This window comes from Struthio camelus, chromosome 18 (genome assembly GCF_040807025.1).
Source record: "Struthio camelus isolate bStrCam1 chromosome 18, bStrCam1.hap1, whole genome shotgun sequence".
Lineage (NCBI taxonomy): Eukaryota > Metazoa > Chordata > Aves > Struthioniformes > Struthionidae > Struthio > Struthio camelus.
Window position 1 is genome coordinate 2686633 of NC_090959.1, and position 27911 is coordinate 2714543.

General features: G+C 55.7%; 1 protein-coding gene across 2 annotated transcripts; it reads left to right on the forward strand.

The window, feature by feature from the left end:
- The first annotated feature begins 1445 nt into the window (after positions 1 to 1445).
- LOC138061534 (alpha-1-syntrophin-like) lies at positions 1446 to 27884 on the forward strand. 2 transcript variants are annotated; one of them, XM_068912777.1, is made up of 2 exons: positions 1446 to 1732; positions 24323 to 27884. In XM_068912777.1, the coding sequence occupies exons 1-2, from the start codon at positions 1465 to 1467 to the stop codon at positions 24331 to 24333; spliced, it is 279 nt and encodes a 92-aa protein (XP_068768878.1). In that variant the 5' UTR covers positions 1446 to 1464; the 3' UTR covers positions 24334 to 27884. The 2 variants fall into 2 exon arrangements, with proteins under 2 accessions (XP_068768878.1, XP_068768876.1); XM_068912775.1 differs by having other exon boundaries at positions 25485 to 27884.
- The last annotated feature ends 27 nt before the right edge of the window (positions 27885 to 27911 follow it).

A 27911-nucleotide genomic window follows, 5' to 3' on the forward strand; every position in this document is an offset into this window, starting at 1 on the left:
AACTTCCCCACAGCACCGTGGGACTGGTCCTGGCCTGGCTCTGGGACCACTGCCTCCTCATCCCCCCCAGCAGCAGGGATGGGGAAGGCAAGGATTTTCCCTCCATGGGGCACTAATAGGATCCAGATTATTTCCTTGCATGGAGGACATGCTCGAGCGTTGCATCCGTGCTGCCAGGCAGACACAAAGCTGAGAAAGCAAAGAAAACAACCCAAATGTTGCATTTATGCAACACTAAAAGTAGTATTTACAGTTTTGATGTTGCTTCACGTGGGAACGTGGCCTTAAACAATTACCTGCGCTGGAAATGACAAGAGCAGTGCTGGGAAGGAAAAAGAAAAAAAAAAAGACAAACTGCTGATTGCAGCTGACTGGCAAATAAAGAAGTAACCTTCAGGGTTTCTTGTGCTGCAGCCTCAAGAAATTCCACTTCTATGTAGAAGGGGAGCAGAGCAGAGGGAGCATGTTTTCCCCCCTGCTCATGGCTGAGCCATAGGATGGGCTGCAGCCCTGGCACCGAGGAGCAAGGGCTGTACTGCGCAACACGTCTGCAGCATCCCTTGCGCTACGTGCAGCTAGTGGCCAAGAGCAGCACCCCCAGGTCCCTCGCTAAATCCACTTACTCTGTACCTTTTCCAAACTGCTCAGAAGACCATTAAATTCTTTTAAATCTTTGTATTTCATAGCAAATTGAGCTCAGGGATCTAGGAAGCCCCATGGTTGGAGGCATCTGGAGCTGCACAAAGCATTAGGAGAAAGGAGTGCAAGGGGGGATGAAGCAATAGGTGTTTTCTAATTGCTGCCACTGGGTTACAGAAAACAAAACAAAGTATCATTCCAATTTTCAAGGTCTAAGGCAAGCAAGGGAAAAGCAAGAGAGTCCTTTGAATGTCTTAGCATCCTCCTCATCTCTTGCCTGTTTGACACTGAGCAGGGGTTGTCAGAGGGTGCCCACTCCACAGAGTTGCTGCCCAGCCTTCACCGACAGCCCAGCAACGCAGGGCAAGGCCTTCAGAGCCGCCGGCCTGCCCGCACGTACGTTTCGGGGGGTCGCGGTGCCCGGGATCACGCTCAGCTCTGGTGGGCTGCCCTCCACCTTCTCCTGCCCAATGCCGGGCACACCACTGTAATTTTGATGACGTGAAGGGCGCAGCAGGAGCACGTCCCGGGCCAGCCCCGGGCCAGGCAGGAGCGCACCGGGAGCGCGGGACTGACCCTCCGCGACGGGACGGGTCGGGGCGCCGCCGTGGCCCGAAGGAGGCGGATCCCGGTGCCGGGGAGGCGGCCGGGGGGCCGGGCTGCGCCGAGCCGAGCCGAGCCCGACGGGGCGGGCAGGGCGGGGCGGGCGGCCCAGGGGCAGGCCGGCGGGGCGGCGCTGTGCCCGGTGCCCCGAGCCGCGCCGAGCGGAGCCGTGCGGCCCGGCGGGGGCGGCGCAGCGGCGGCGGTCCGCGGCATGCGCGGAAGATGGCGGCGGGCAGGCGCGCCCCGCGCACCGGGCTGCTGGAGCTGCGCGGCCCCGGCGGGCAGTGGCTGCGCGTCCTGCTCACCCTGGCCGAGGACGTGCTGACCGTGAGCCCCGCCGCCGGCCCCGGCCCCGGCCCCGGCGAGGCGCCGCCGGCGCAGCTCAACGGCGGCGAGCCCAGCTCCGCCGTGCCCGAGGCGCTGGCCAACATCAGGCGCACGGTGCGCGTCGTCAAGCAGGACGTGGGGGGGCTCGGCATCAGCATCAAAGGTGAGGGCCGGGGGCCGGGGGCCGGGGCAGCGCCCGGCGCGGCGGGTCCTGGCTGCGGCCCCCGACGGCGGCGCGGGAGCCCGGGGCCGCGGCAGCGCCGCGGGGCTGCGCCGCCCTCCCGGGCTCTGCGGGGCGCCCGGCGCGGGGCCGCGGCAGCTGCGGGCGCGGGCGCGCGGCTTCCTGGCAGCCTGGGACGCCTGTGCTCCCCGGGCCGCGGCTGCTCCGCGGGTCTGACCTTCCAAGTCGGAAGCAGAGGTGATGCACCTCGTGGGGGAGCGGAGCGTTTTCAGCGAGGGCTGCGAGACGGGGATTTCGAGGGAAGCGACCTGTTGCCGTCCCCTTCTCAAGACTGGATTCTGCAGCTCGACTCCGCGTTTCCACTGAATGGAAACTATATCCAGGAGCCGAGCTCATCTCTCTGCACTGGGGAGGAACTGGGGTTCTCACGCCTCAGTCAGTCTCTTAACTTACCCCAAAAGGAGATGAGCAAGGGCAAGGTGGGAGGTGTGAAAGCTGGAGTATGAAGGGGATGAAGGATGTTTGCTACATGATCAGAGAGCAGTGCTTTGAGCTGCGGCATTTCTTGGCATAGGCAGGAGCTGTGTCAAAGCCCACAGGTCTATTTATAGAGCGCAGTTAGATGTTTTGTTAGTTGCATTAATTAAATTAATCAGTTCTGAAACAAAAGACCTTAAGAGCTTATGTTCAGAGTCTGGAACAAGGTTCCCAGGCTGCAGGCATCCAGATAACAGTACATCGGGTTTCCTATGGTGCTGCATCTATTCAGGCACTAATTAGTGCTCAGCTCACAGGTGAGGGCTGCTACGCAGCAGCACCGCCTGCTCTCCCCGAGCAGGAGCAGCTCCGCAGGAATCAGGGAGGGTGGCTGAGGGGAGGCTGCCGGGGACTGTCAGCAGCAGCAGGGCCAGGAGGGAATGAGCTGGGCACAGAGGGTGCACATGGAGACACACACATGGACGCAGACACATGCACCCATACGTATCAGGAGGGGTCTGGCCCCAGCTATGCTGGGCGTTTGCTAACACTCCTTAGCCAGAGCTTCCAGAAGCTGGCATGGCTTTACCTGGGGGTCCTGGCAGAGAGAGTGGAGGAAGAGAGCAGCCTCAGTCACCCCCTTTCCCATTGCTGTTCCCTCTTGCTTGTGCCCCCTCTGATTAGCAGCCCCTTCCTTGTGGAGACTGGGCTGTTGCAGAGGATGAGCGATGCCTGTGGCATGCTGGCCCCAGGGTTACACCACTGCATATTGCAAGTCCAGTCTGCCTGACCTGGCATCAGTGGGCATGTCGTTATTCTGACGGTGCAGGACTAAGCCCTTGGAAAACACTGAAATGGATGGAAAGGGAAATGACTGAAGAGATTCAGATGTGCAATACACATTTAAGTGACTGATTCATCTTTGTTATACAGGAGATACAGCAAAATGGCATTGTCTGATCTTAAAATCACTGCAAGCAGAGGCTCTCTTAACTTGACAGCACTTTCTGTTTCCTCTGGGACATAATTTGTTCTTGCAAAGTTTTTTCCTTCTCAGTCTGGGTTCTCCTCTTACTAGATCCCTACAAGAAAGTCTCAGTCACCTGGACTCTCCTGACGTGAAAAAACTTTTGCTACCACACTGTAGATCTTATGCTATCAAGGCAGGATAATTTCTAACAAAGAACAAGGGACAGGGTGGGAAAAAGTAGCGCTTGGGCAGTAAAATAGCTTTGGGAAAGGCAAGAGTTGAGTGCTGTGACATACCTGTGCTGGAGTCCATCACATCCTTTCTGTCAGTGAATCATTGACTATGAAATCCAGCAATTCTAACAGTTACTCTTTGCTTAAGTGAAACTGTTAATCTTCCGGAAGACTTTCTTGGCCTGCACATCAGTGAAACTTTACACATTAAACCCAAATATTTACTGCATGCTGTACATCTGCTGTAAGACCACATGACATCAGTGGCAGGGACGTCAATCAGCTCCTCAGGTAATTTAAGTTAAACACAAAAGTCAGCACATGAATTGCAGATTGTAAAATCTACTCATGTGTCTGCAGTTTATGCTAGGTTGATTAGCCCCCCTGGCCTCCTGGGGAATGGGTGTGAGACCCGTTTTGTGGCTAATCGGCATCTTGCAAATGATAGTACTGTTGCTTTCCTGCCAGGCGCCGGCCAGCACAGCCTCAGAGATGAGTGGACCCAGGGCAACTGCCCTCGCTAGCAGTGGGAGGCTGAGCAGCGCCCAGCCCGGACAGGGAGCAGCCCCGGCTCTGCCTGTGTGGCCCAGGACCAACTTGCCGCTCCAGCTCCCCCAGCATGTGGCAGTCCCTTGAGACAAGGGCTCTAGCACAAAGGGGTTAAACCCAGCCTAAAAAAATCACTGGCTGCCTCCCCTGTTTAAACACTGCTTGCAGACGCTTATGACTTCTCCAACTATGCTGAAGATTGTCTGCCTCTCCCTGGGATAAATGCTCCTCTTCATTAGGACCCGGCTCTCTGGAGCCCAGTGCTGTGCCAAGGTCCCAGCTCTAACTTTAGCGGTGAAAACCTAATGTGAGTGCACAGAGAGGCGAGGAGAGGTACCCTTGGAAGGCACAGAGTCTAGAGCTGGGCGGGGAACTGCCTCCTGGAGACGTTAGCAGACGATTTGCACATCCCCTGGCTCCCATGGGTGCAGCTCCTGGGGGTGCAGCATTCCCATGTGGCCAGGAGCCACTCACCCACACTGTGCTTGTGGAGAAACTGAGGCACAGAGTGAGGTGGTGCAGGTCCTGGCCGGACGCAGGATGCTGAAGGGTCTGTGCCACCACAGTCAGCGCTCGGCCAGCTCCGCTCTGCTGCCTGGGCAGTGCCTCCCTGGGGAGAGCAGCCCGGCTGTCCCACAGCGATGGTTATCCCAGGCTGGCAGCACAGATGCGCTATTCGCAGCCACCCCTGCTGTTAGCACTCTCGGCTCTTGCTGGCAAAGGGTGAGGATGCAGCTCCCCTCATTTCTGCAAGCTCCTGGAAGCTGCTGCAGCTGGGAGCAGTGTGTCAGACATGGGACAGATCCAGACCCAGCAAAGGGAGCACATTTTCCACCATCTGAGAGCAAAAACAGGCTCAGAGTGTCTGTGCAGCTCTGCCTCGTGTCTACGTCCTCCTCCCACCCCAGCTCAGCCTGATGCCGAAGTCAGGACAAACACAATAGGGCAGGATCTGCACCCCACCCCAGTGTTTCAAGCCCTGGGACTTCCCAGCTCATGGGCAGTCAAAATGGGCATGACCCAGCAAGAAGCGCAGGCACTGAAATTACGCTTCTCAGCTGCACAGGCAACATGCAGGTGCTTGCTGGCTCGGGGGTGTCATCTGCTGGCAAACACTGGCGACGTGGCCTTTCCCATGGGCACAGGCAGCCTCTTCCTCTAAGATTGGCATGTGCCAGGGTGCACACTGCCTGCCAAGGCATTCGACCTCAGGGTTGCTTTGTTTAGACATAGCAAAACCCACCCTAGCCCTGATCCTCGCCTGCTCCGAGGCTGGCATTTATTGCACCTCACGTGTCTGCTAGGGACATTGCTCTAGTCCTGGGGTGGGCTGTGAGTGCAGAGAGGAGACAGGCAAACGGCCAAACGTGTTTGCAGGCTGGGCCAGCAGAGAGCCAAAATCCACCTGCCATGCAAATGCAGAACCACTGGCAGCCCCCGGCCTGGCCCCATGAAAGGGTGCTGAATGGCCATGGAGCCACTCAGGTTGCCGCGCGGGACCCGCCAGGCAGAGCCCCTCCGCTGTCACTCCTGTCGTGGTGCTTCCTCCACACCACCCAGGCCACCCCAGCTGTGGCCACTCCCTGCCACGCTGCTGCTTGTCCAACCCTCCCTACCTTCCTTTGGAGGCCGAACTACATGGGCCTGGTGCTAGTGGAGCCACCCAGGTCCCTCTGAGCAGCTGTGGTTTCTCTTGCCACCCAAATTCCCCTCAGCCAGGCTGATCCTGCACCAGCCGCACAGAGCCAGCACATGCCTCGGATGCATGGGTGCCCATGCAAGTGCAGATATGTCCCAGCAAAGCTGCAGGTTGAAAACCCCCACCCCGATACCCTGCCCCGCTCAGCCCAGCCTCCTCGCCCTGTGGAGCTGACGGCATCTCAGCACTTGCAGGTCCCGTGGGCTTTTTTTTTAACTCAGCAAATAGAGCTTTGATAAATGTCACTTCTTTCAGCTGTGTCTCTAATGGACTGTGAACATGGCAGCACCGAGGTTGTCCTAGAGCGAGAGGAGATCTTGATGGATGTTACTTGAAGCTTTAAGAGAGCAGAAGCATGAGAGCAGCTGGCTGCAATATTTAGTTTCCAGATCCAGGAGGAAATACTGAAAAAGCCTCCTGTCCCAAGCACGGGGCTCCTCAGAGCAGGGGGGCAGGAGGGGGCGGGAAGACCCTCGTCTCCTAGGAAAAGGTTGTTCATGAGCCCTGAGGGATGTTCCACCACATCTGGCAGAAAAGACCCTTCAGCGTCAGTTTTGTAAATTAAACACATCCTTTTACCTGAGGACTCACCTTTCTAGTAGGTGTTTGGCCCATGCTCAGGCACAGGCTGGGCTACGTCCCTGGCAGGGCACTGCTGATGGTGCCTCAGTAGCTGCTGCTGTTACGTCATGGCCGGTGGGGTTGATGGTGCTGACCCACCCTCCAGGGGACCATTTCTCCTTCCCACGTGTGGGCTGAGGGATAGCTCTGGGTCAGTTCAAGTTATTTATGTTGGGGTTGGGAGAAATGCCACATGGGTACTGTGGGATGGCATGAAACATCCTAGCCCAGCAGCATCGTCCTCCCAGCACAGGCACAGTTGCAGAGCCCGGGCCAAGTGGTGGCCCTGGGGCACAGAGCAGCTGAGGAAAGCCCCAGGCCCTCTGCACTTGCTCTTGCCACATGAGGTGCTGCAAGACTGACTTTTTGCTGCTGATGCACTGTGGGAAAAGGCAAATGCATAATTCAGAGCTGACAGCAGGTGCCAGCAAAGAGCTGTTGTACAGCAAGCAGAGCTCTGTTGTGTGCAGAAGGGTGTTCGGCTTCAGCACCGTGTGCAGTGCTGGGCCTCTTCTGCACACCCTGCCTGAGGGCTGCCAGACCCAGCATGGCCTCACCCGGCCTGCTGGGTACCATGTACTACAAACCAAGCTTCTCCTCGGCCACCAACCCTGTCTGCGACGAGAGGGGAGCATGGGTGGTGCTTTGCAGCCAGCTGAGAACCCCCAAACTTAACTCACAAATTGTTGCATCAGCCCAGCCCAGCCAGCCCAGGGGTGTGCAAGCAGGGTCCTGCCAGGGGATGCACCTAGCATCCTGGAGCTGCGTGTGCTTGTGGGTTTTCAGACCTAGGGCTGAAGCGTGGGGCATGGGTTTGGGTATCCCACAGCCCAGAGAAGGGGACGGGAGCACTGTCAGAGCTGGCTCCATGGACAGAGGCTGAACCTCTCTCCAGAGGGCCCCGAGCACCCTCACCCCTTCCATGGAGGAGGTGGGAGTCAGAGTCAGGAGCAGCTCCACGTCCAGAGCCGCGAGTGCCCGTTGCAGCCCCAGGCTCCTCTCCCTGCCCTCTGCCCCAGCACAACTGCCGGCATCAGCAAGAGGGACAGGGATGTGGCTCCCCTCCAGCCTGCCTCGCCAGGCATAGCGTGGTGCCTTCGAGTCCCAGAGCAGCATCCCCATGAGGACAGAGGACACCCTTCACCAAGCTGACCACAAACACTTAGCCTCTTGGTTATCTAGGCTAAGGGAGTCCCTGAAGAGTGCTCTGCTAGCCCAGCCCTGGTTCTCATGGGGTGATGCTGAGCTGAGTCCCGTGTCCCTCCTCTGTGTGCTCTGACTGTCTGCTCAGCCACGTGGCCATGGCTCTCGAGGGCTCCTCAAAGCCGTCCTCACCAGCACAGCAAGTTCCTCAGCAAATTCCTCTAATATCAGCTGGGGATGCATCTCACGCTCCCTACCTGATTGGTAGATGTCCATGCTACTCCTGCTCTGCAACAAGAGCTATTTTTATTCCCTAGCTGTGCACAGACTCCCTCCTTCAAACCCGCTGGAGGAGCTCCTGATCTCGGGTGTCACGGGGCCCACTCGCCTTCCTGCTCTCCCAGCATTCAGAGACCCCTTGTGCCGGCTCCTGTGGTGTGACCATCACCAGTTCCCCTCCCGGTAGCCCTATGGGACCCAGCCTTTTGCTGCCCTGAGACCAGGTTCTGCTTGTTCTCCCTGCCTGTGCACCCCAACAGCCTCCATGCTGGGAGGGACAGGGTGGGGGTGGGGGGGTGTCTCTTCATTTGTGTTGTCACTTCTTTCCCGGGTGGGGAGGGACATGGCCCCAAGGCAACCCACCACATGTCCTTACTCTCCTTCTTGATTTGTTTGCCCAGGAGCCAACACAAGTGTCCCAAATGCCCCCCACGTCCCCCACTTTGCCATGGGCTGAGTTCTTCCCTCCCGAGTGCCCCCTTCCACCTGGCAGTACAAAGCTCTTTTTTTCAGCCTGACAAGTAACTGGAGCTTGTTTTACGGGAGGACTTGCATATATATGTGGCCTCTGCTATTTCTCCCTTCCCAATGGGCTTCTCAGGTGCCTGACCCAGCAGCAGGACTGGGGCCAGAAACTGATGTCTTGTCTCTGGCTAATTTCCTTAAATCTTGGTGGCAGTCAGGCCTCCTTCACCTGGCAAACTCAGGGCTCCCTGGGACACAGTCAGCTGGGAGCTTTGCCAGGTATTTTTGACAGTCAGGAAAGGACTGTTGGACCTGGAAGAGCTCCAGCTCCTCAGGTTTGTGGGCCACGTAGTTAGTGCAGAGCGGCTGTGGCTATTAGCTGTCCCTCTTCAGGCTGCCAGGCCCACGGATGCTGACTACCCCGGGGGACGCTGCTATTTGGGGCAAGACAGCACAGCAGGGGGAGAGCCCCGAAAAAGGGCTGCCGCTCATCACGGCTGGCCGCAGGCTTCCCCTTCCAGTCCATGGCGCTTCCCAAGGCGCAGAGGAGCCCGCCAGCCCGGGGGTCCACCCCCGGAGAAGACACCCCAGGGAGGGCAGCGTGTACCCCCCGGAGACAGACTGCCTGAGCGGGACCCGCGGTGTCCGGGCTGGCGCCCGCCGCTCCCCAGTCGCTGCAGAGCGCCCCGTCCAAAATAGCCTTTTGTTCCTTTCCAAACAGCGGTTTTAATTTGCCCTCTCGGCTGGCGAAATCCTATCCAAAGCAATTCCCTAGTCATTTCTCCAAATCACAGTAATTACCTCATTACTTTGATATTAATAGAATTCATATGGCCCGGAGAAGATAATTGAAATTAGCCCCGTGCTGTTTGCGAGGGGGGGGGACGAGGGGGCAGCGGAAAGCCAGGCTCCGAGCCGGATGCAAGGTGCGCAGCCAAACCGCGGCCGTGCCTCGGGAGCGAAGTCAGCCCCGCGGCCGGATCCTGCTGCCGCCGCCTCCGGCTGAGCGCGCGCCCCTGCGCTGCCGGCCCCGGCCCCCCGCGGCAATGGGGCCCCAGCGGCGCCTGCGGCCTGGGGAGCTGCAGCCGGCTGGGGCCACGTCGCCCGGCGGCCCCCTTCCCACCCCATATGGCCCCGTGCCCCAGATTTAGCAGCCGGCCCAATGCCACGGTGACTCGAGTGCAGCAAAGGGGACGGGGGAGCTATTGGAGGTGGGAGCAGAGCGCGAAGACGGAGGCGCAAGCGAGGCCGAAGGGCGGCCCAGGAGCAGAGGAGGAAAGGGGCACCGCTCAGCTCTTGCTACCGTTGCACCGCGCTATGGGCGGCGCGTGCACGAGGGCGCCCGTGGGTGCGTGCATGCACGTGTGTGCACGGATGGGTGCGCGTGTGTGCAGCCTGCAACATCCCAGGGCCCTGACAGCCAGCGAGGAGCAGCCCCAGGAGAGGGGACGGTCTCACCCCTCCAGGCCAGCTGGACCAAGGAGGACGGTGCAGCCGAGCCCTTTGCGGCTTGGAGGAGGGGGTCTCTGCACAGGGACGGTGGTGCCCCTTTCCAGGCCACGCATGACGGCTAGCTCTGCAGCCGCTCGCCCCTCTCGGCTGTCCCGGCGCTCTGGGCAGGGGCGTCTGACTACCTCTGTCAATGGTTTGCACAATAGGGACGTTTCCATTCTTTCTGGAGGAAAAAAAAAAAAGCGATTCATTATCTGCAAAAGCAACAAAGGCCATTGCTGGGCTGAATAGGCCTTGCAGGCGATGCCGTGCCCCTGGAGACAGCCGGCTGCCCGGCACGGCTGACATTGCATCTCCCCGGCCTCCCCGGGGCCACCGGGCCCCGCCGCCCTGGGCGCAAGCGGCGGGCGGGAGGGCTCCCATCCCACCTGCTCTCCCGTCAGATGGGAAGTGCCCCCCAGACAAAGGCCAGGGCTGCGTCTGCCACCCTTGGGCTTTGCCCCGACACGTGTCTCTTTAACCTCTTCCTTGTGGCCAGCTGCTACGAGGGGGAACCCGCCTTTGTGGTGATGAACGGGCCGTCGCACGTACGGCGCAGCAGACAAGTCTCCCCATCTGGTCGGCGCTCCCTCGGCTGTTAGAGACCCCCCCGCCCCGGCCCGGGTTATAACGGCATTAACCTCCCCACCGTCACGCTCAGCCCCACTCGCACTGCCCACGCCGCCCGCCAGCGAGAGGCACCGCCGCGGGGTCCCCCGCCTGCTCGCCCCACGGAGCTGCCAGGGCTCGTGGCTGGCTGCCTCCACGGTGGGGACCACGCACGGCCGCTGCTCCGGCCATCCCGCCTCCGGGGATGTGGCCAAGCATGGGCGAAGCCATCGCCCAGTCTGCTTCACCGGCGTCTGCAGACTGCCCCGGGCTTCCCCTGCCCATGGCAGAGGGCGCCAGCGCAGCCCCGCTGGAGCCGCTCCGGGATGCTCACCACCTGGAGCCCCAGCCGGGAAGGATGCTGGGGCGCCCAGGGCTCACCGCGCATGGAGCAGGGGCCGGTGCCTGTACGCGTGGGCTGCTGCACAGGGGTTACGTGGGTTCACCCCGGCCGAGGGGCTGCCCAGGGTGCTGGCTGGTGCAGCGGGGTCGTGGCTCACCCCGGCAGGAGGAGCTCTGTGGGTCAGTGAGGTGGGCGCATGCCCGGGAGCAAGCGCCTCCAGGAGCCTCACCGCTGCCCTTCGAGCCCCTTCGGTGCTCTCCCTCCGTCCCTCCTGCCGCCTCGCCAGCGCTGCCTGCCGGCGGCGTTCCCCACGCACAGAGCAGCGTGGTGCGCGGCTGGCAATTCCCCCACCCACCCCTCCTAACACCCCGTATAAAAGCTGCATGCCGAAACGGGCAGGGCCTCCCCGCCGGAGGGGCCGGGGGGCAGCGGATGGGAGCGCCGGGGCTTGCAGCAACCACCCTGCGCCCAGCGCAGGTCTGGCAGGCAGACTAGGTGGGCTCAGGGCGGGCACAGGGGGAGCAGGGTCTCGGGAGCGATACCTCCTGACAGCAGACCTGGGACGCCACGGGACACGGCCCAAGTGGGGACAAGGTGGGAGGGGAATTTGTCTGCGGGGCTGCAGCTTGGGTGAGTCCGACCTTGGATGCTGCAGTGGCCCTGTGCAAGGGCTCAGCACCAGGATCCCCCCCACAGCGGTGGGTTCATCCCACCACGGCAAAGCCCCACGCCCTTGCCCCTTGCTTGGTCTGGCACCGAACACCCCCAGGGAGCTCGACGGTGATGCTGGAGCGCCCCGGGGAGCCCACGAGGCAGAAGACCACCAGAGACAGGTCCAGTGGAGTGGCAGGAGTTGGACCCAGCCCCTTCACTGCATAGGGGCTGGCAGCGTTGCGGAGGAGGGAGCAGCACGCTGGAGGGTTGGGGCACTGGAAGCACGTCCTGGAGGCAGGGCGGAGCACCCGGGAGCGCTGGGGCATGGGGCGCAGCCCAACCTGCCCTGCAAAACCAGCGTGCGCTGCGAGAGCGCTGAGGCAGGGCTGGCAGCGGCCCCGCCAGCCTTGGAGAGCGGCTCCCAGGAATCCCTCCGCCTCCCGGCGCATGGCAGCGGCTGGGACGGAGGAGAGAAGAGGCGGCAGCTGGTGTCCCCCGGCTGGCTGAAGCCCAGCACGCTCCCTGCCCCGTCAGCGGTGTCCCCAGGCTGGGAAGAGAGGAGGCGAGACTTGTCTCCCTCGCCAGACATCCATCTCCAAGGAGGGCCTTATCTGCCGCTAATGCTCCGCAGCAGACTCACAAAAGCTTGTGGGCTTGGCAAGACGCTCCGAAACTGCATTTGCTCCAAATGGAGTCTATCAGCGGGAGAACAAAGCACTGGAGAGTTTTCAAAGCAAAGTAGTGCTCGCAGCCCCCGGGCAAGGCAGCCAGCCTCCTCCAGCAGCACCTCGCCGGTGACTCAGCAAGGTGGGCGGCCGGAGGGCATGGGTGGCCCGAGGGCGACGCTGACCCGGCAGAGCGCCCGAGCGGTGCGGGGCTCGCAGCACCCGGCTGGCAGCTCCTGGGGGGACTCAGGCCCCTCTCTGGGGCTCAGGCTCCCTCCTCGCGTGGTGGCTGGGGCAGGAGCCGTTCAGCAGGGGCTGGCCAGAAGACAACAGCTCCGTTTTGCAAAAAAAAAAAAAGTCCTGCTGCAAAATTTGGCCTTGTTCCAGCTGCAAATGAAAAAATATGATTCCTCCTTCCCCCATTCTCCCAAAGTTTCTTTGAAAGCCAGCGCAGCCCTCGGCTCTCTAGTGAACGCCAGCCTGGGCGTCGCGCCACAGGGCACAGCCTCGCCGCAGGGCCAGGAGCGCTGCACGGGTGCCCATCGCCCCCTCGCTCCCTGCCCTGTTCGCTTCCCTTGCCAAAGGGTGCTGACCCCTCTGCAAGCCGGAGCTGCGTCTCCCGTGTGCACGGCACTGCCAGGCATCCGTGATCTCTGGGGTACCGGGCAGACTGGATGGGAGAGCAGACTTTTTTCCTCCAAGACCCTCAAGTACTCTGAGGTGCTAGGAAAAGAACCCAAATAATTTTTCCTCCTTCAATCTTAGCACAAGAAAGTTGCAACAAGATGTAGGAAAATAACTTTGACAAGTTAAGGGACTGGGTAAAGCATTGCTCGTGTTCTTATACTTGGGTTAAGTTGCTAGTTCTTTATCTAGAAAATATTCTCATTTTCAAGCCTTGCAGATACTTTCAGGAATCAAGCAGCGAAGTTTCCCTTCTTACACCACACTGTATCACAAAGATGATATCACAAAGGCGTTTGAAAGGTTCCCTCCAGAATTTATTTTTTGTGTCATGAAAGCATTCAGCAGAGGTATCTGCAGGATGGCCGGTACGACCATCCATTTCCTGGGGCAACGTGAGGTTCGCTCACTTGGTGACCTAGACCCTATGGTGTATAATGCCAATGTATAAAGGCTGGAAACTCTAGGATAGACAGTTTTCTCAAGACTGGCGGGGTATTCCTGGGACTTGACCAGGCAGGGACAGGGGCCAAGGGGGTGCACCCTGCATCCCATGGTGCCCACCACTGACAAGTGGCAGGGGCGTCAGGGCCGTGCCACGTGCCCTGGCGAAGCGAAGCTGCCAGGACAGGGCAGCAAGCTGCCATCCCAGCGTGGTGCTCCCCAGTGCCCTGCTGCCGGGAGCTGCAAAACCCTGCTCCGGGATCAAGGCCCTGGCCCGCTGTGCTAAGGCCCTCTCAACATCTTCTTGGCAGTGAAAGAAGCCTTGAAACAAGGCATAAACAGGGACTGAGTCTTTCAGACAAGTGCAAGTCCTGATGGGGGTGTTCAGGCCCCCTTTGTACGCAGGGCCCCAGGCACACGCTGGCAGCTCTATTTGCGCTAGCAGAGGCCCCGGCTGCTGTTGTCCTTAGCTAAGGACACCATCTGGTCCCACTAGTTTTTACAGAGATGTACAGCAAAACAAGCTGTCTTAGGGTCAGTGGATATCTTATGTGTAAGAGAAGACCATCTAGGGGAGAAAATCAAAGGCATTTTCTCGGGCTAGCGAGGTGCATCAGAAGCTGATGCTATCCAAAGCCTTGGCAGGGCCCTAGGGAGAGGGATGAGCTTCTCGTCAGCCCCATAGCTGCTGCTTCTTGTAGATGTTTCCTTGCTTTGTGTATTTGCTCTGGTTTGAAATGGTGTGGTGGAAAGCAGGCTGGTGTCACACACTAGACAGGGTAGGCTGGCCCAGGGCGGCAAGGGCGCATGGCACTGCCTCAGCTGGCTCCCACTCTGGGGTGATCCTGTGTGCAGATCATTCCCCCACCTGATGCTCCCACAGGGCCAAGGAGCCCCCTCCAGCTGTTGAGACAGTCAGCCTGGAAAGTCTGAGTCTGACACATCCTCCAGGATCGTTGCTGCCAAGAGGAATCTGAGATCTCCACATGCTTGTGGATTATTTCCATCTGGACCTGACTTGATAAAAAAGGCGCTGCTCCAGTTCAGCGGTCGGGGGCCAGGGTCTCCAGCCTTTTGCACAAAGGGTCAAGGGAAGGAGGAGATCGTGGCCATATGCACAGTTCAGAGGGAGAGTCCTAGCGTGGTGTTAAGAGCCCTCAAAGACATGTTGTAGATAGATGCACATCCCCACATGTGTATGTACACACACACAAATTCGCCGCTCACTTAAATTGGCTTTCACACTGGGCACAGAGCACTTGGCTTTTCACGTTAAGTCTCTGTCCCATGCACCATGTTGCATTTGCATTTTCCAAAAGTGCCCCAGCAAACAGGGTAGGCAACACGCACAGCCATCCTGGTACAAGGGATGCACTTTGGTACATCCTGGTACAAGTGCTTTGCCCACATTTACCGGGGAGGGAAACTTTGAAGTTTCCAAATTTCAACAGGAAGGCTTCAAAAAGGGACACTCAGGTCCCAGATTGCTTAGGGCAATAGTGACTGTTGAGCTGAGGCTGAACTGAGGCAGTGCCTGTTCCCTGCCCTACAGCATCCTCATCTCATCTCGCAGCAACCTTTTGTTCTGCAGCAGATAGCAAAACGTTCAAGCAGTTTGTCAATCATGACGTGTGTCATACTCAGGGTGAGCAGCCTCCGAGGAAGCAGTGATGCTTCGAGAACTCCATTTTTCAGGAAGTGCTGGAGGAAAAAACGGAACTGTGGAGGCAGAGAAAGGAATAAGATCAGAAAGTCATGTTGTCTTGGCTCTCCCTCTGATGCACAAAGAAGATGGTGTCAGCAGTGAGTCAGCTCCAGGAGGTATGTGAAATAATAATTGAAGAATGCTGAGAAAACATCAAAATCCCACAAAAAAATGGGGGATGGGGGGGCGCCTCCAAGCAAAAGCAGCAGAAATGGCCCAGATCCCAGAGCCTTGGCTCTGGGCAGAGACATGAAAGAAGATGTGTTTAGCAACTGGACATTCTTTATATCACAATGGGAAAACTTCAAAATTGCATCAGAGCGGCAGAAAAGGAAAACAAAAACAAGAGCAGCGGCTTTCTGCTGTGGGACAATCAAAGGGCACCACACGTTCCTGCAGCATCTGGATTAACAGCAGCAGCAGACCGGAAGGACCCATGTGAAATCTGAGAAACTCTCCCAACGTATTCCTAACCCACAAAAAATGTCACATACGAAAGGGCTCCTTTGAACAAGTGTCATCAAGAATCTGGAGAAACAATAGGGCTGCACATTGCCAAGCTGTGCAAAATGGCTGACTCATGGCACTATCAAATCTTGAAAGATGAACTCATTTGTGATAGATTAGTAGCAGAGACAAGGATGCAGGGGCTCAGCTGTGAAAACTCAGAAGGCCCCGACTGCCAGAGGGGTAGATGCAAAGCAAGTGAACACCCTCCTGCAAAAGATATGGGATAATTCACCAAGAGCCAGAGGGGAAAAGACAAGAGAAAATCAACTAAACTGTTACAATGTAAATTCAGAAACTCAAGGAAAAGGTATAAACAACATGCAAAGAGAGGTCTGAGAGCCCTGCGAAGAGAGGTGTGAGAGCATACGCTTTGCCTGTATGCTGTGGGCACCTCTGAGAAAGGGCAGGGGACCCCCCCCACACTGGCAATGTTTGCCCAGGGAAGCAGGAACGGTGGCAGGCTGCGGCCAGCTGGTGAGGTGGGGAGAGGCAATGGGGTCCTCTCCATTGCAGCTGGGGACTCACCTAACCCCACACATGGACCTTTTCAGCTGGAAACCTTCAGGCAGCCAGCTGAGGGAGGGAGTAAGGGCTCAAAGAATGGGACTTTGCACAGATCTGATGCAAATGCAGCACAAACCAGCAAAAATATCTGTGCTAAACTCAGATCAGCAGCATGTGGAGCAAACTAGCAGGAAACTGAACATCAGCTAGACGATGGGAGTCCATGCTGAGCTGGGCTATACAGACTTCCCCATCTGTACACAGAAGAGGACCAGACGGCTTAGAGGAAGCCAGATTAAAATTAGGCAGTGACATAAGTACAGCCCATGTGGCCTAGAGGGTGCCAAGGAGGGATTCAGGTTGCTGCCCCAACTTCACCACAACTACCATGTTCAGCTACAGCAGCTGAGTCCAGGTCACAACCATACAGCACCAAACCTAGGATATTTACTCATCAGTGGAGATGCAAGCCAGCTCAAACCCATCTGGAGAGCAGACCATGCCCTGTAGCATCCCACCTACTCTGTTATTTGTGCATCAAACCAGAGCTACTGGGCCCCAGGTAGGGCCCAGGGCCCTGGTGCGCTAGCTGTTGTACAAACACACTACTGTAGAAGATGATCTTTTGATATCATACCCAGAAATAGATCAAACCTTTTCACCAGTGCAAAGTGTGTCCACTGGAGTAAGACAAAAAGTAATAAAAGTAGTGCATAATGGGGTGAAAAGGACTCTCAGCCCGAGTCAAGCACCCTACATAGGTAGAAGCACCATAAACTGCACTTTTCATGGGTTCACGCACATGAGAGTGAATTCTGCATGCGAGCAAACACCCATAGTTAAAGCGATGTTACCTGAGATGGCTGAAATATTCCCAGCACTTGCCTCCAGAGATGGACACTGCCACTGCTCTGCAGTAAAAAACTCACCTTGTGGAATTGGGTGAGATTGTAGCATGTTGTATTGGCTGGAACCTGACTCCAAAGAGGTAAAAGCAATATGGCAAGTTCCCTACCTGAAAAGACTATAAGAGAGAAGAGCCTGGGAGAAGCTGGTGGCTTTCACATTCAAGTTGTCATGGACTACAAGACTTGCAGCCTGGGAAGGAATAGCTTGCGGGGCTCTCCAGACGAAAGGCCTGTCTGGTCAGGGCAGGAGAGAGAAACCATTCAGGTAGGAATGGACCATAACCCCCAGAGTCATCTCAGAACAACGCTAAAACTTCCCCAGAGTGGGACACACACAACTGCAACACAGATGTGCCTGCCAGAAGGGCAATATCATGGCCAGAGAGGTGCAGAGCTGACTTCTTGCAGCTTGAAAAGCTCTCTCTTGAATAAGAATATGAGATTGTCTCCTCCAAAATACACAAAAAAAAATCAAAGAAATGTCAGCCACACCAGTTGTCTCTCATTTCAGAGTTGGTTCCAGAGCTGATTTGTGTTCATTGCTCTGTCTGCATGGCCAGATCTGCACTGGGATCCAGCCATGTCCCAAGCATGTGGGACCTGTGAGAAGAGCTGATGAGTCAAGTTATCTGTGCGTAATGGTAGGCAATTGTTTGCAAGTGGCTATCAGAGCAGATCGTGGCCAGCAAAAACCAAGCACGGGGAAGACCTGGTGGGCTGTTCCTCCGGCCTGGTGGTGGGGCTGAGCATAGGCCAGATGAGCAGGCGGTGCAACCTAGGCTGCAACAATGTGATACCTCATGTCACCCAGCAAAGAGGGCAACCTGGAGGATCCAGTCATGGTGCTGGAGCTGGGGTTTGCCCACCGAACCAATGCAATGTTTGCACAAGTCCAGCAGCAAGCCACTGGGGACATAGAGAAAGCTTGTGGCATATTTGTATTGTGATGCCTGTGGTGAGGTACCTCCATCCACACTTCCATGGGTGGGACAGCATAGTGCAATGTGAATTACAGTGGGGTTCTCCCAAAGGCTTTTAACTCTTCCCAGCTCGGTACTGTCAGGATGCCTGTGCTCTCCCGCCCATCATCTAGGTCCTGAGTGAAAATACTGAGCAGAACTGAACTTGTGACAGTCGTTCGATAGCTCCTCCAAATTTCCCCACTTGGCCGTGAACCAAAAGCCATGACTGAGTTTGCTCTGCACTTGACATGTCTCTTCTGATTGTTTCTTCATTGTGTGAGGGGTCTATAGTGCTTACAAGTGATGGCTTAGGGATCTGGTGCAGACCGCTTTTCCAGACCCTAGAAAGAGGCGGAGGGGCCCAGAAAACCCAGCCCTTTTCCCTGGTGCCACCTTTGCCATTGAGGTCTCTCCCACTCCTGACCCCCTATTCTCCTCAAAGCTAGCATTTGATGGTGCAGGGCTTGTCCCTCCAGGGCATGTCCCCAGATCTGAGTGTTTTATCATACCTGGTTTATCCAAGTATATTTAACCTCTTCTTTCTCTTGATCATTCATTGTGTGAAAAGGCTGGTCACAAGCCTTCGTCAGGGCACATATTATTTGTTCCTCCTCCCTTCACAATATTTTTGTCTGTCTTTCCCTCCTCTTGTGCCTAGAGGACATAGTGTGGTTCACCTTGCTCACAGCAGTTTATTTGGTGCCACCCCTTCTCTGCTGACCCCCCTGAGCCCAGCGTGCCAGTGCTCTCCAGTTCACGGTTACTTTGCTGCATACCTCATTCCCTCACTTTGTGCAATCCCTCCCAGATCTCAGGTTATCAGGGAGCCCTGACATAGCCACCAATGTTTCCTCCTGCACTGCCAAGCCTCCCTCTGCATCAGCTGTGTTTGCCATCAGCCCTTTGATGCTGCTTTTTCCAGCCACTGCCCACTTTCCCGAACTTTCCTTTGCCCAGGGATGTTCACCAAGGAGTCCGCCGCTTCCTTGCACTTGCTGGAAGGTGCTTTTTCCGAAAGCTGCTCTGCCTCTCCTGCTGCTCCTGCTCCTTCCTTTTCTTACAGCAGTGACTTCATTTCAGAGAGTTTGCTTTGCCGGTGATGATGTTCTGCCAGTTGCCCCACTGCTGCTGGGAGTAAACCTGAGGCAGCCCTTGTCCTCATGAACGCTGCTGGGGATCCCCAGCAGCACCCAGGCATAGCTGCGACCCCTCCTACTTCTTCACCACCACATACGCAGAGCATTAAACCCCCATTGCCAGACTCATCCTCTTGCCTGGGACACAGTCTCCTGCTCAAGGAGGCCAAAGCCCTGTTGCTGCCATCTGTGCAGTCGTATATTCACCTCCCCATCTCATCTGGCCTGGCTGGGGCCTTTGCCCTCAACTGGGGGGATTAACAAAGAGCTTTTACATAATCCAATGCAATATGCATAATACACAGCGTTAGAAACAGGCCGGTGTCCAGTGGCTGCATCTCAAAGAGCTTTTGGATTTTCCTTTCTTTTCTCAGTCTGTCCTACTGAGAATTTCACTGAATATATGTTTTAGCATGGAGCAGAAATCAAACACACTGTGAACAGTAGGAGTAGGAAGGCTGTTTCCTTTCCCTCCAAAACACGGATACCGGTAACCCAGCTCATTCCTCCTTCCAGCTGCTCTGGGGATGCTGTCAAAGGCATCAGTAGCCCAAGAGGCAGTTCTGCCTTGAAATGTGTCTGTATAAGCCCAATTCTATCCTGCTCCGTACATGTTCAGATTCAGATCCATCATCTTCAACAACAGATTCATGTTTCTGCGCGAGTCCCCCTGAATATGAGAGAGAAGCAAAAATCCTCCCTCCATGGTGATTGCTAGTTTTGCTTTCATATGCTAAAGCAAAGCCAAACGAACCTCATCAATTCCTAAAGCAAGCTGCTGTTGTAGAGATGTAATGCCCGGTCACCACAACCTGGTGTGTTTGCAGGGCCCGGGACCACTGGCACTTGACGCTCGAGAAGGGCCGTTTGCCTCGCTGTCACCACTTGCCGCAGCCACACTGTAACAGATACCCATTGCAGGCAGCCTGCGCTGGTACCGCAGGGACGTGGCCTGGCACAGAAGCGTCCGTGTCCATCCCTGTAAATCACCCAGCAGGGAAAGTTCGTCTCCTTGCAGCTGTGCAGACCTGGCCGTGCAGCACCTCCTGCCACCGGGCACATGGACGCGCACCCACTGCCGGACAGGCCTGTGTACCAGCACATCACGGACAGAGCAGACAGCTTCTCAGCATCTGCAACTGTCTCCGATAATACCACCCAGAGGCTCCAAAATGTTTGGAAAAAAGTAAATATAGCTCAAAGGAGACTTAAAGATCGAAGGGAAATGTCCATTAGCAACTCTCCATCTGCAGTAAAAAAGCCAGCCATGCCCAGCACTCTTGATCTAATGGGTTTTTAATATTCTTGTGGCACGCACTGTGGTATATATATGGCAAGAGACACTTGGAGGTCTTGCATGAGTACCATTACTCCGGGGGCTGCTCTCTGGAGTTCAGGCTCTTCCTTTCCCTGCCAGCTGCCTTGTAGATTTAGATGTTTCAATTATTCTGTCAAGCTGCATATTCCAAATTAAGGCCAGAGAAGCATCTCTGTCTTATATAAAAAATATATATATCCCTAAAAGGAAAAGAAATGAACTCAGAAATTAATAAGGCTGATTGACAATGCTGCTTTGGAAACTCTGGTACCATATGGCATCCTTGAATGGCTGCAGTGCTGTTAGGATGGAGCTGACCAGCTGGAGAGTTACTGTGGGTTGTTTGTAATTGTAATAATGGATATCAGATGGCTGGTGTGGAGCAGTTTATAAATGAGAACAGACAATGAGCCGCACTGTTTGTCAGGAAATAATTTCTGATATGGTCTTTGCAGAGCAGCAGCAGTCCCCACCTCTCCCCGTTGGGGCTGGCCTGCTGAATGTGGGTACCAGGCCCTGAGCCCAGGGCGCTCAGCGCCGCAGCAGCTTCAGCCCGCCCCAGCTCGGGATCCTTGCCACAGCTCGGGAGCGAGCGGCAAGGCCTGTCCGAGGGGGTGCCCACCCGTGAACAGGGCAGTCAGAAAAAGGCTGACCCTGCTGGGGCTTTGGGCTCTGGCAGGGCGGGATGCGGAAACCCGGGTCTCAGATGTCATTCAGAGATGCCACCGGAGCTGATGTCCTCAGGGACTGATAAATTGGGTTTACAATTGGGTCTCTCTCTGGACAGCTTGGTGGGGCAGATGGCCAAAGCAAAAGGGGATCATATGGGGGAAAGGTGTCTGCCCTTCTGGCTACATGGGGCAGGTGAAAGAGGGTGCAGCTGACTCCCTCCCCGCCCCGAGAGGCAACAGCAGGGAAATATAATTCTCCTGCTGGCAGGGATGGGGATGGTGACGCCTCAGCGAGTTGTCCAGGCTCGCAGAGCGGATGGAGGTTGGGATGCTGGCACTCCCAGATTGGTTTTTGTGCTGAACAGCCAGAAAAATCATGACATTTCAAAATTTGCCATTTAATGGATTTTTTTTTTAAGTTGATAACTCTGAAATTCATCATTTTTGATTTTCTGCTGATTTTCAGCTCTGCAGCTTATACTGTAAAAGGAAGCTTCAATTTGGAAGGAAAACATCATAACACTTGTTCCCTCGCCTTTTCCCGAATGAAATTTCACCAACATTGGCAAACAGCATCTCGCAGCTGAAATTCGCCCTGTGCCCAAGCAGAAGCCGCCCTGGGCGCCCCCCTCACCCTGCCGGGGGCAGGGGTTTTGGTTTGCTTGCTGAGGGCTTTTGGCAGGTGCTCCGGCTCTTGGTGTTCGGACCAGCCCAGCGAAGGGGGCAGGCAGAGGTGGACGTGGGCACGGGATGGGGGGGATGGCAGGGGACCAGCACTACTGGCATACGCTGGCTGAATTTATTTGGGGAACTACAGCCTGAGGACATGAGCATGGCTGAGTTAAAGCATCCTCATTAGGTGTTATGCCTGTTTTTAATTCCTTATGGCTCCTTGATTTTTTTTTTTTCCCAAGGACTGATCTCAGTTTTCCAAAAAAGCTATAGCCAAACTGGGTTAACCCCCCAGGAACTCCGAGGTCTATAAATCCTCAGACAAAACCGTTTGTTAAGCTGGAAACGGGCGGGGGGAGCGATTTAAGCCAGCAGCTGCAATCAGCAGGCAGGAAAACTTCATCTAAATCGTCACCGTTAATCTCGCTTTGCAATTACGTTCTTTAGCTATTGCACCAAAGAAAGGCTGATTCCTACGCTCAGCTCAGAAAACGTGCCCGTTTCCAACGAAGCAGGGCTCTTCCTCCCAAATCTGATGTTTCCTTTTCCCAGTTTGGAGAACGCGCAGATAAATATAGAGAATTATTTATCTGTATTTGTTTATTCAGAGCCTTAATTTCTAGACTTTTATCTAAAACCTAAGTAACCCCTTTCATTTTAATAGCAGAGATGCATGTTTTTACTCACTATTTATATCCAGTGCTACTTAGACGGCAACTGGCATTCAATTACGGCGTACCGAACTGCGTAACAAATTGTTTTTCATTAGTAAGGGGACACTGGAAGGCGATGCAGACCTCAGACATGAGTACGCGTCTGGTAACGTCTCTTGCGCTTAAGCAGGTTAAGTAAGGAGAAGTACGAGCTTCAGTTACCGAATCAGGCCGTTGCTTCCCAGTCTCCGTGTCCCTGAAGCCCTCCCAGCTACTAGATCTCTTCTTCCCATCTTTTCTCCAAATTCACAAAGTTCAATAGGAAAACTCCCCTCTTCTCTCAAGCAGTTTCTCAGCTTTGGATGACCCCATCACTGAAGTGAACTAACTGAAGGAAATATCCTCACAGCCCTTCCCAAAGAGGCAGCCGCCGTCAACAGCTCCTTTCTCACACCGTCCTGCTCCGCTCCCATGTAGTCGGCTGTGGCTTCCCCGTTTGGCTTTCTTTAAGATTTTGGCATCAAATACGCATTGTCTAATTCTTGCCATCTCATTTTAAATCATTCATAATCATTTACGGTAACTGCAGGCTTCAACATAAGTTGTCAGCATTTTAAATGCAGAGATGTTCATTTTTTTAAAAAAAATAGGTGTTTTCAGCATAAATTAGAATACTCAAGTTTTAGCTGCCTGGGAAACCTGGGCCATCCTCACCTTTCATATCTTTTGGACTGATGGGGCCAGTCCTAACCCGAGGGGACAATCTGAGGTCGGCTGCCAGAGGCATTGCTTGCTCCCTGGGCCAAGGGAGCAGGACCCTGCAGCGGGTTCCTAGGGTTGTCGTGACAATCCCACCCTGGGCTGAAGGAACTACACTTTAATTCTTATTCAAATGCACAGTTTGTGTTCAGCACAAGCACTCTGGAAACCCTCAGCATCCCGGCGCGGGTGCAGCCCGTTGCACACTGGCGCAACGATGCTTGTGAGCACGTCCGGTCACGCTCTTCGAAAAAACGCTGTGGGAAGCTGGAGAGCGGCCACCCCCAGGGGCTCAGAGCCGACCTCCCTGCGGGCCCTGCCATGAGCCAGGAAATGTGCACGTGCATTAAAGGGACAAGAAAACCAGGTGCCTGGCCCCCACATGTTCCTGTTTGTGCTCGTAGGCACAGTTTGGGCAGCAAAGTACCTTAGCTTCATTTCCGGGGCTGGGAAAAGTCAGACCCGGAGGGCGCAGGAGAGAGCCCCCAGCTCCCTCCAGGGCTCGCCGGGGCCAGTTCCTTACTGCCTGCTGCCTCTTCCACGGAGGGATCGCACCGGTTTCGACAACGATGTGCTCATGGCAATTAGCAGCAGGCTTATCTGGGCTTCGCTCGCTTATGAAAGGATTCGTGCAGGGGTTTGAGCCAGTTGACTAAATCAGATGCCAACCACAGGCTTCCTCTGCTTCCCTGCAGCAATGAGCTTCTCCGGTTCCTGGGGCAGCGGAGACCCCCGCGCGCCCCGCTGCCCGCGGAGGGGCCCTGCTTTCAGCCTTGCCAGCATCTCTCCTTCCTCATCCACCCTAGACGAGGTGGTTTTTTTTCACAGGGGCAATGGAGCCTGCCCACATCCTCCCAACCCCGCTCTCGCCCAGGCTGCCACCCACGCGCCGCTGGGGTTAATGGGTTAACGCAGGTAACAACCTCCAAAAGTGGGTGTTAATTTGTTATTCGGAGTTGGCAGCTGCACGGCGGCTGGGGAGCAGGTGGCAGCCCCGGGGCCGCAGCGGAGCCCCCTCCTCGCGCTGGGGCAGTTCGTCACGGCATCGCTATGTCCCAAAGGGCTGGATTAGGGACAGGTGAGGTGGTCCCTGGAGGAGCCCCAGCCTCAGCATCGCGCTCACACGCACGCTTCGCTCGGGACCACCGGCTCCACCTTGGGCCCTCGCGATGGCTCCGGCCTCGGCTGTCCACGCTCCTTCAGCCTCTTCTCTCCCTTCTTGGAGGAGGTTGAAAAACGCACCGATTATCTGCAGCGGAGAGGTGAAAATTGCCGATTACATGCAGCGCTTTGCTTGGCCGGGCCCCGCGCCTCCAGCAGCTTGGCCTTTGGAAATGAGGAGGGGGCGGGAAGGGGCCAACTGGGGAGAAAAATGAGCAGAGGGTGAGAAAATTCCTCCCAGAGGAGAACCAAGGAGGGATTCAGCAGATCCCTGAATTACATGACAGGAGCCAGCTGAGTGACCAGGACGTGGAAGCGGAGCCGTGGCACTGGGAAACGGCGGGGAAGGAGTGCCAAGGCCTTCGGAGTGGGAGGCAGCCCATCGCCCGCCTGGCGGAAGAGGACCAAAGAAAGCACAGCACCAGGGATGAACCTGAGGAGTGAATTAGGAGCAGAGGCATGAAATAAAGGCAAGCACTGGGTGATGGCAGAATTTGTGAGCTGCAAGACACACCGAAAAACTCCTTCCACTTCAGGCATCAGCAAAAAACATCGTATTAAAACTGAAAAGAAACAGGGCTCCTCTCCCTGCCTCCGTTTGTTTGGAGACTGTTACGAGAGCTCAGTTATCCGAGTGTGCCAGCGCTTCAGCAGGGATCTGCAAAACGCCCTGCCACAGCGCTCCCCTTACAGGGGGAAAAATTAGGCAACCTGCCCCGTGCCGTGCAGGCGGATGAGGGTACGGCTGGAGAGGGAGCACGGCCTCCGTGGCCAGGGGGGTGTCCCGGGTGGGAGGCAGCACTGCTGCTTAAGCAGCGTTTCTCAGCCCAGGGAGCCCTGCTGCCTCCCTTCCCCTGGAGCGAGGCCTCCACAGGTGAGGGTTTCCTCCTACCCCTCCGTCTTCGGGTCCATCTGCCGTTCGAATCATCGCACGGTGGCTGAGGCCTCTGCACTTCCCCCTCCTCTTTAGAGGCTGCGGCCCCTGAGCAAGGATTAGGCTGGTGCTGGTGAGAATTTATCTATCTGCTTGAAAAGAGAGGGACCGGCTCTGACCTCTCCGTCTGGAGGTTGGTAGAGAGTTCACTGTCCCTTGAGCTGTCGAGCCAATTCCCTGCAGTACCAAGCTGTTGTTCTTGGCATCTGCTAGGCAGAAAGACTATGAAACACCCCAAATATCTGTTTGCTTTAAAAAGTAAATATTAATTTCAGGATGCTGTGTACATATCTAGACTCTTAGAGCTTGAAGTCATTGCCTTTTGCTACTTGTCACACGGTATTAGTGTGTATTTAACATTTATTTAACTCTACTTGGTTCTGCTTGTGCCAGATGGCAGGCAGCCTGCAAGGCTAGGCATGGAGCTAGCTTAGTGCTACTTTGAAATAAAAAAGGGGGTGGTTTGAGAGTCCAAACCTGCGCATTTAGAAACTGGACTGTTCTTATGACTGCAGATCTCCAGCTGGCCGAGATGTTCACGTTGTAACATCCCGTACCGCTAATCTCGTGTCCTGCTGGCGGAGGGACTTGTGAATCCACGCACAACTCACAGCATCACCTTTGCACGGCACTGGCCTCCAAGCCTCCAAGGTTTCTGCACTGGGGGCCAAGGTGGGCAGCGGCAGCACTTCCTCCTGCCTCCCAGGGACACCCAACCCTGACAACCTGAAAAAAACACAGACTTCCCCCCTTCCCCCGCCTCATAGAGCTGGTTCAAAACCAAGTTTCTGGACAAGAATCTCTCAAGCCTAAACGCTTGCTGAGATTTAAAAATGGCAATGTTGACCCATTTGAATACCTCAGAGCAAGGGGTGATCACCACTCGGGAAGTGACTGGCTCCCTAGGCATGGTGTGAGAGTGCAGATCTGCTCTTAAAATCAGGCTGGGGTCGTGTGCTTGCCCCCGAAGAACGCAGCAGAAACCAGAGGCAAGACGCTACCCAAGAGAGACCAACACCGCCACCAAGGGCAGCTGGCCAGACCACGGCAGATGGTGCCATTTAAAGGAGGGGAGATGGGCTTGGGAGCAGCAGGGTTTTCATCAGACACTGCAGTGCAAAGCGGAGACTCAGCATCCAACTAGGATTGTCCCGTCTCAAATGCTGACTCGAGGAAGGAGCTCTGGTTTGGTGCTGATCACAAAGGAGATTTCTTCCTGGCAGCTACATTCATCACCCAGCACTCAGAGGGATGCTGGTGTCTCTGTGATCACAGCTGTCTTTCACAGTGAGGAAGAAGAGCAAAACTCATGGCTCACAGCAAGCTGAACCAAGAGGCCCTGCACCACAACCGAAGCCACATGGTAAACTAAGTAACACTGCTGTATGGCAGGCCCAAAGCAGTGCACGGTGTGGGGCTTCCTTAGCTCTTTCTATATATCGGACCAAAGGCAGGGTCTGATGACTTGCCTTTAACTTGTTGACTTTGCACCACCTTGGCCTGATCCTGCCTGGCATTGAGTTCCCTCACACTACATACAGTGAGCAAGTCTGCGGTTCCTGGCAGAAAGCCATCACGGTGGAGGTTGTCGTGTTTTACATGCACCAGGTGGGAAACCCAGGACTGAAACCCTTCGCTGCAAAAGAGCGAGGCTCGGCCAGCACTGCTCCCATGGCAGCGAGCCCTTCTCCACTCCCTGCTGCTCACCGTTGCTCGGCTGTTCGGTGATCTGGAGGAGGAGATGACGTGGAATAGGACTTGCTTGCTTTCTCCTGAGATCCAGAAAGGCTGCAAAGAATTCTCTCATCTCAGGGAAGATATACAAGATCTCATTAGGAGATGCACATCCCTAATACTTGGCCCTGGCAGCAGGGTGCTCATATGTCTCTTTTCTGCCTCTCCAGTTGTTTACTCTCCTAGCACTGGCTATTTTTCTGGTAATGCAGCATTGCCAGTGTTACTGGTTTCTTAAACAATGAAGAAATGCAGCCAGATGGCCTTTGGAAAACAAATATGATATTAAAAACAGTGTTGCCATCTTTCTGACTGCAGCAGGCACCCATCAGCTTGAACATGCAAACGAGGGAGATCTGAGACGGTTTCAGGGACAGGATTATGATTTACATAGCTGGGTTGGGTTGAACCCCTGGGCTGAACTCTGCCAGGATCAAATGTTCATATTCGAAGAAAGGGACCTGTGTTATAAGTAATGTCCCCAGATTTCCCTCCTGGAAGAATTTTAAGGAAGAATTATCCTATGTTTGTGCTTGATATTTGCTGCGTGCTCTGCCTCCAACCTGGACTGAGTACCTAGACAGGCGTATCAGTGTGCAGGCAGTTTTGAACTCGTTTCAGTTTCAGGGGGTTTGCATGACCTCAAAACTGTTGCCAAGTTTGTTTGCGCTTGCTGCACGGGGAAGCTGCTGTGCTGTGGCTGGAGCTGACGTGGTGCTCGAGCCTCACAGCGGGGCCTGAGGACAGCCGCGGGCCGGCTGAGCAATGGGTCTCTACTAACACATGTGAAGAGGCAAGACTTGGGGGGACGATGCAAGGCCGGGAGCACCCAGGACTGGAAGGGCACAGCAGCCTTTGATCCTCTGCTGTCACCACGTCAGGTACCACCTCCAGCAACGGTATTGAAAACAGGCGTGTGGTCCCTTCCTTCCTCTCCCTGACACCCAGCAAGTGGTTGTTTCCTCTCTCAGGTTTCATTTTGCTCAGGTAAATGCCAACAGCTTCATCCCTTCTCTCAGGAGAGGCTCTCCATTCTCCGACTATCTAAGCAGCCCATCTCTGCACCCGATGCACCCAGGCGTCGCCACTCTGAGGCTGGGGACGAGCAGATCCGTTCAACGCCTGGCAGGGGCTCTGAGCAGCCCCAGGCACAACAACACTACTGCTCTTCAGTCTCACCTGCAAATCCCGTCACCGATGCAGCCTTC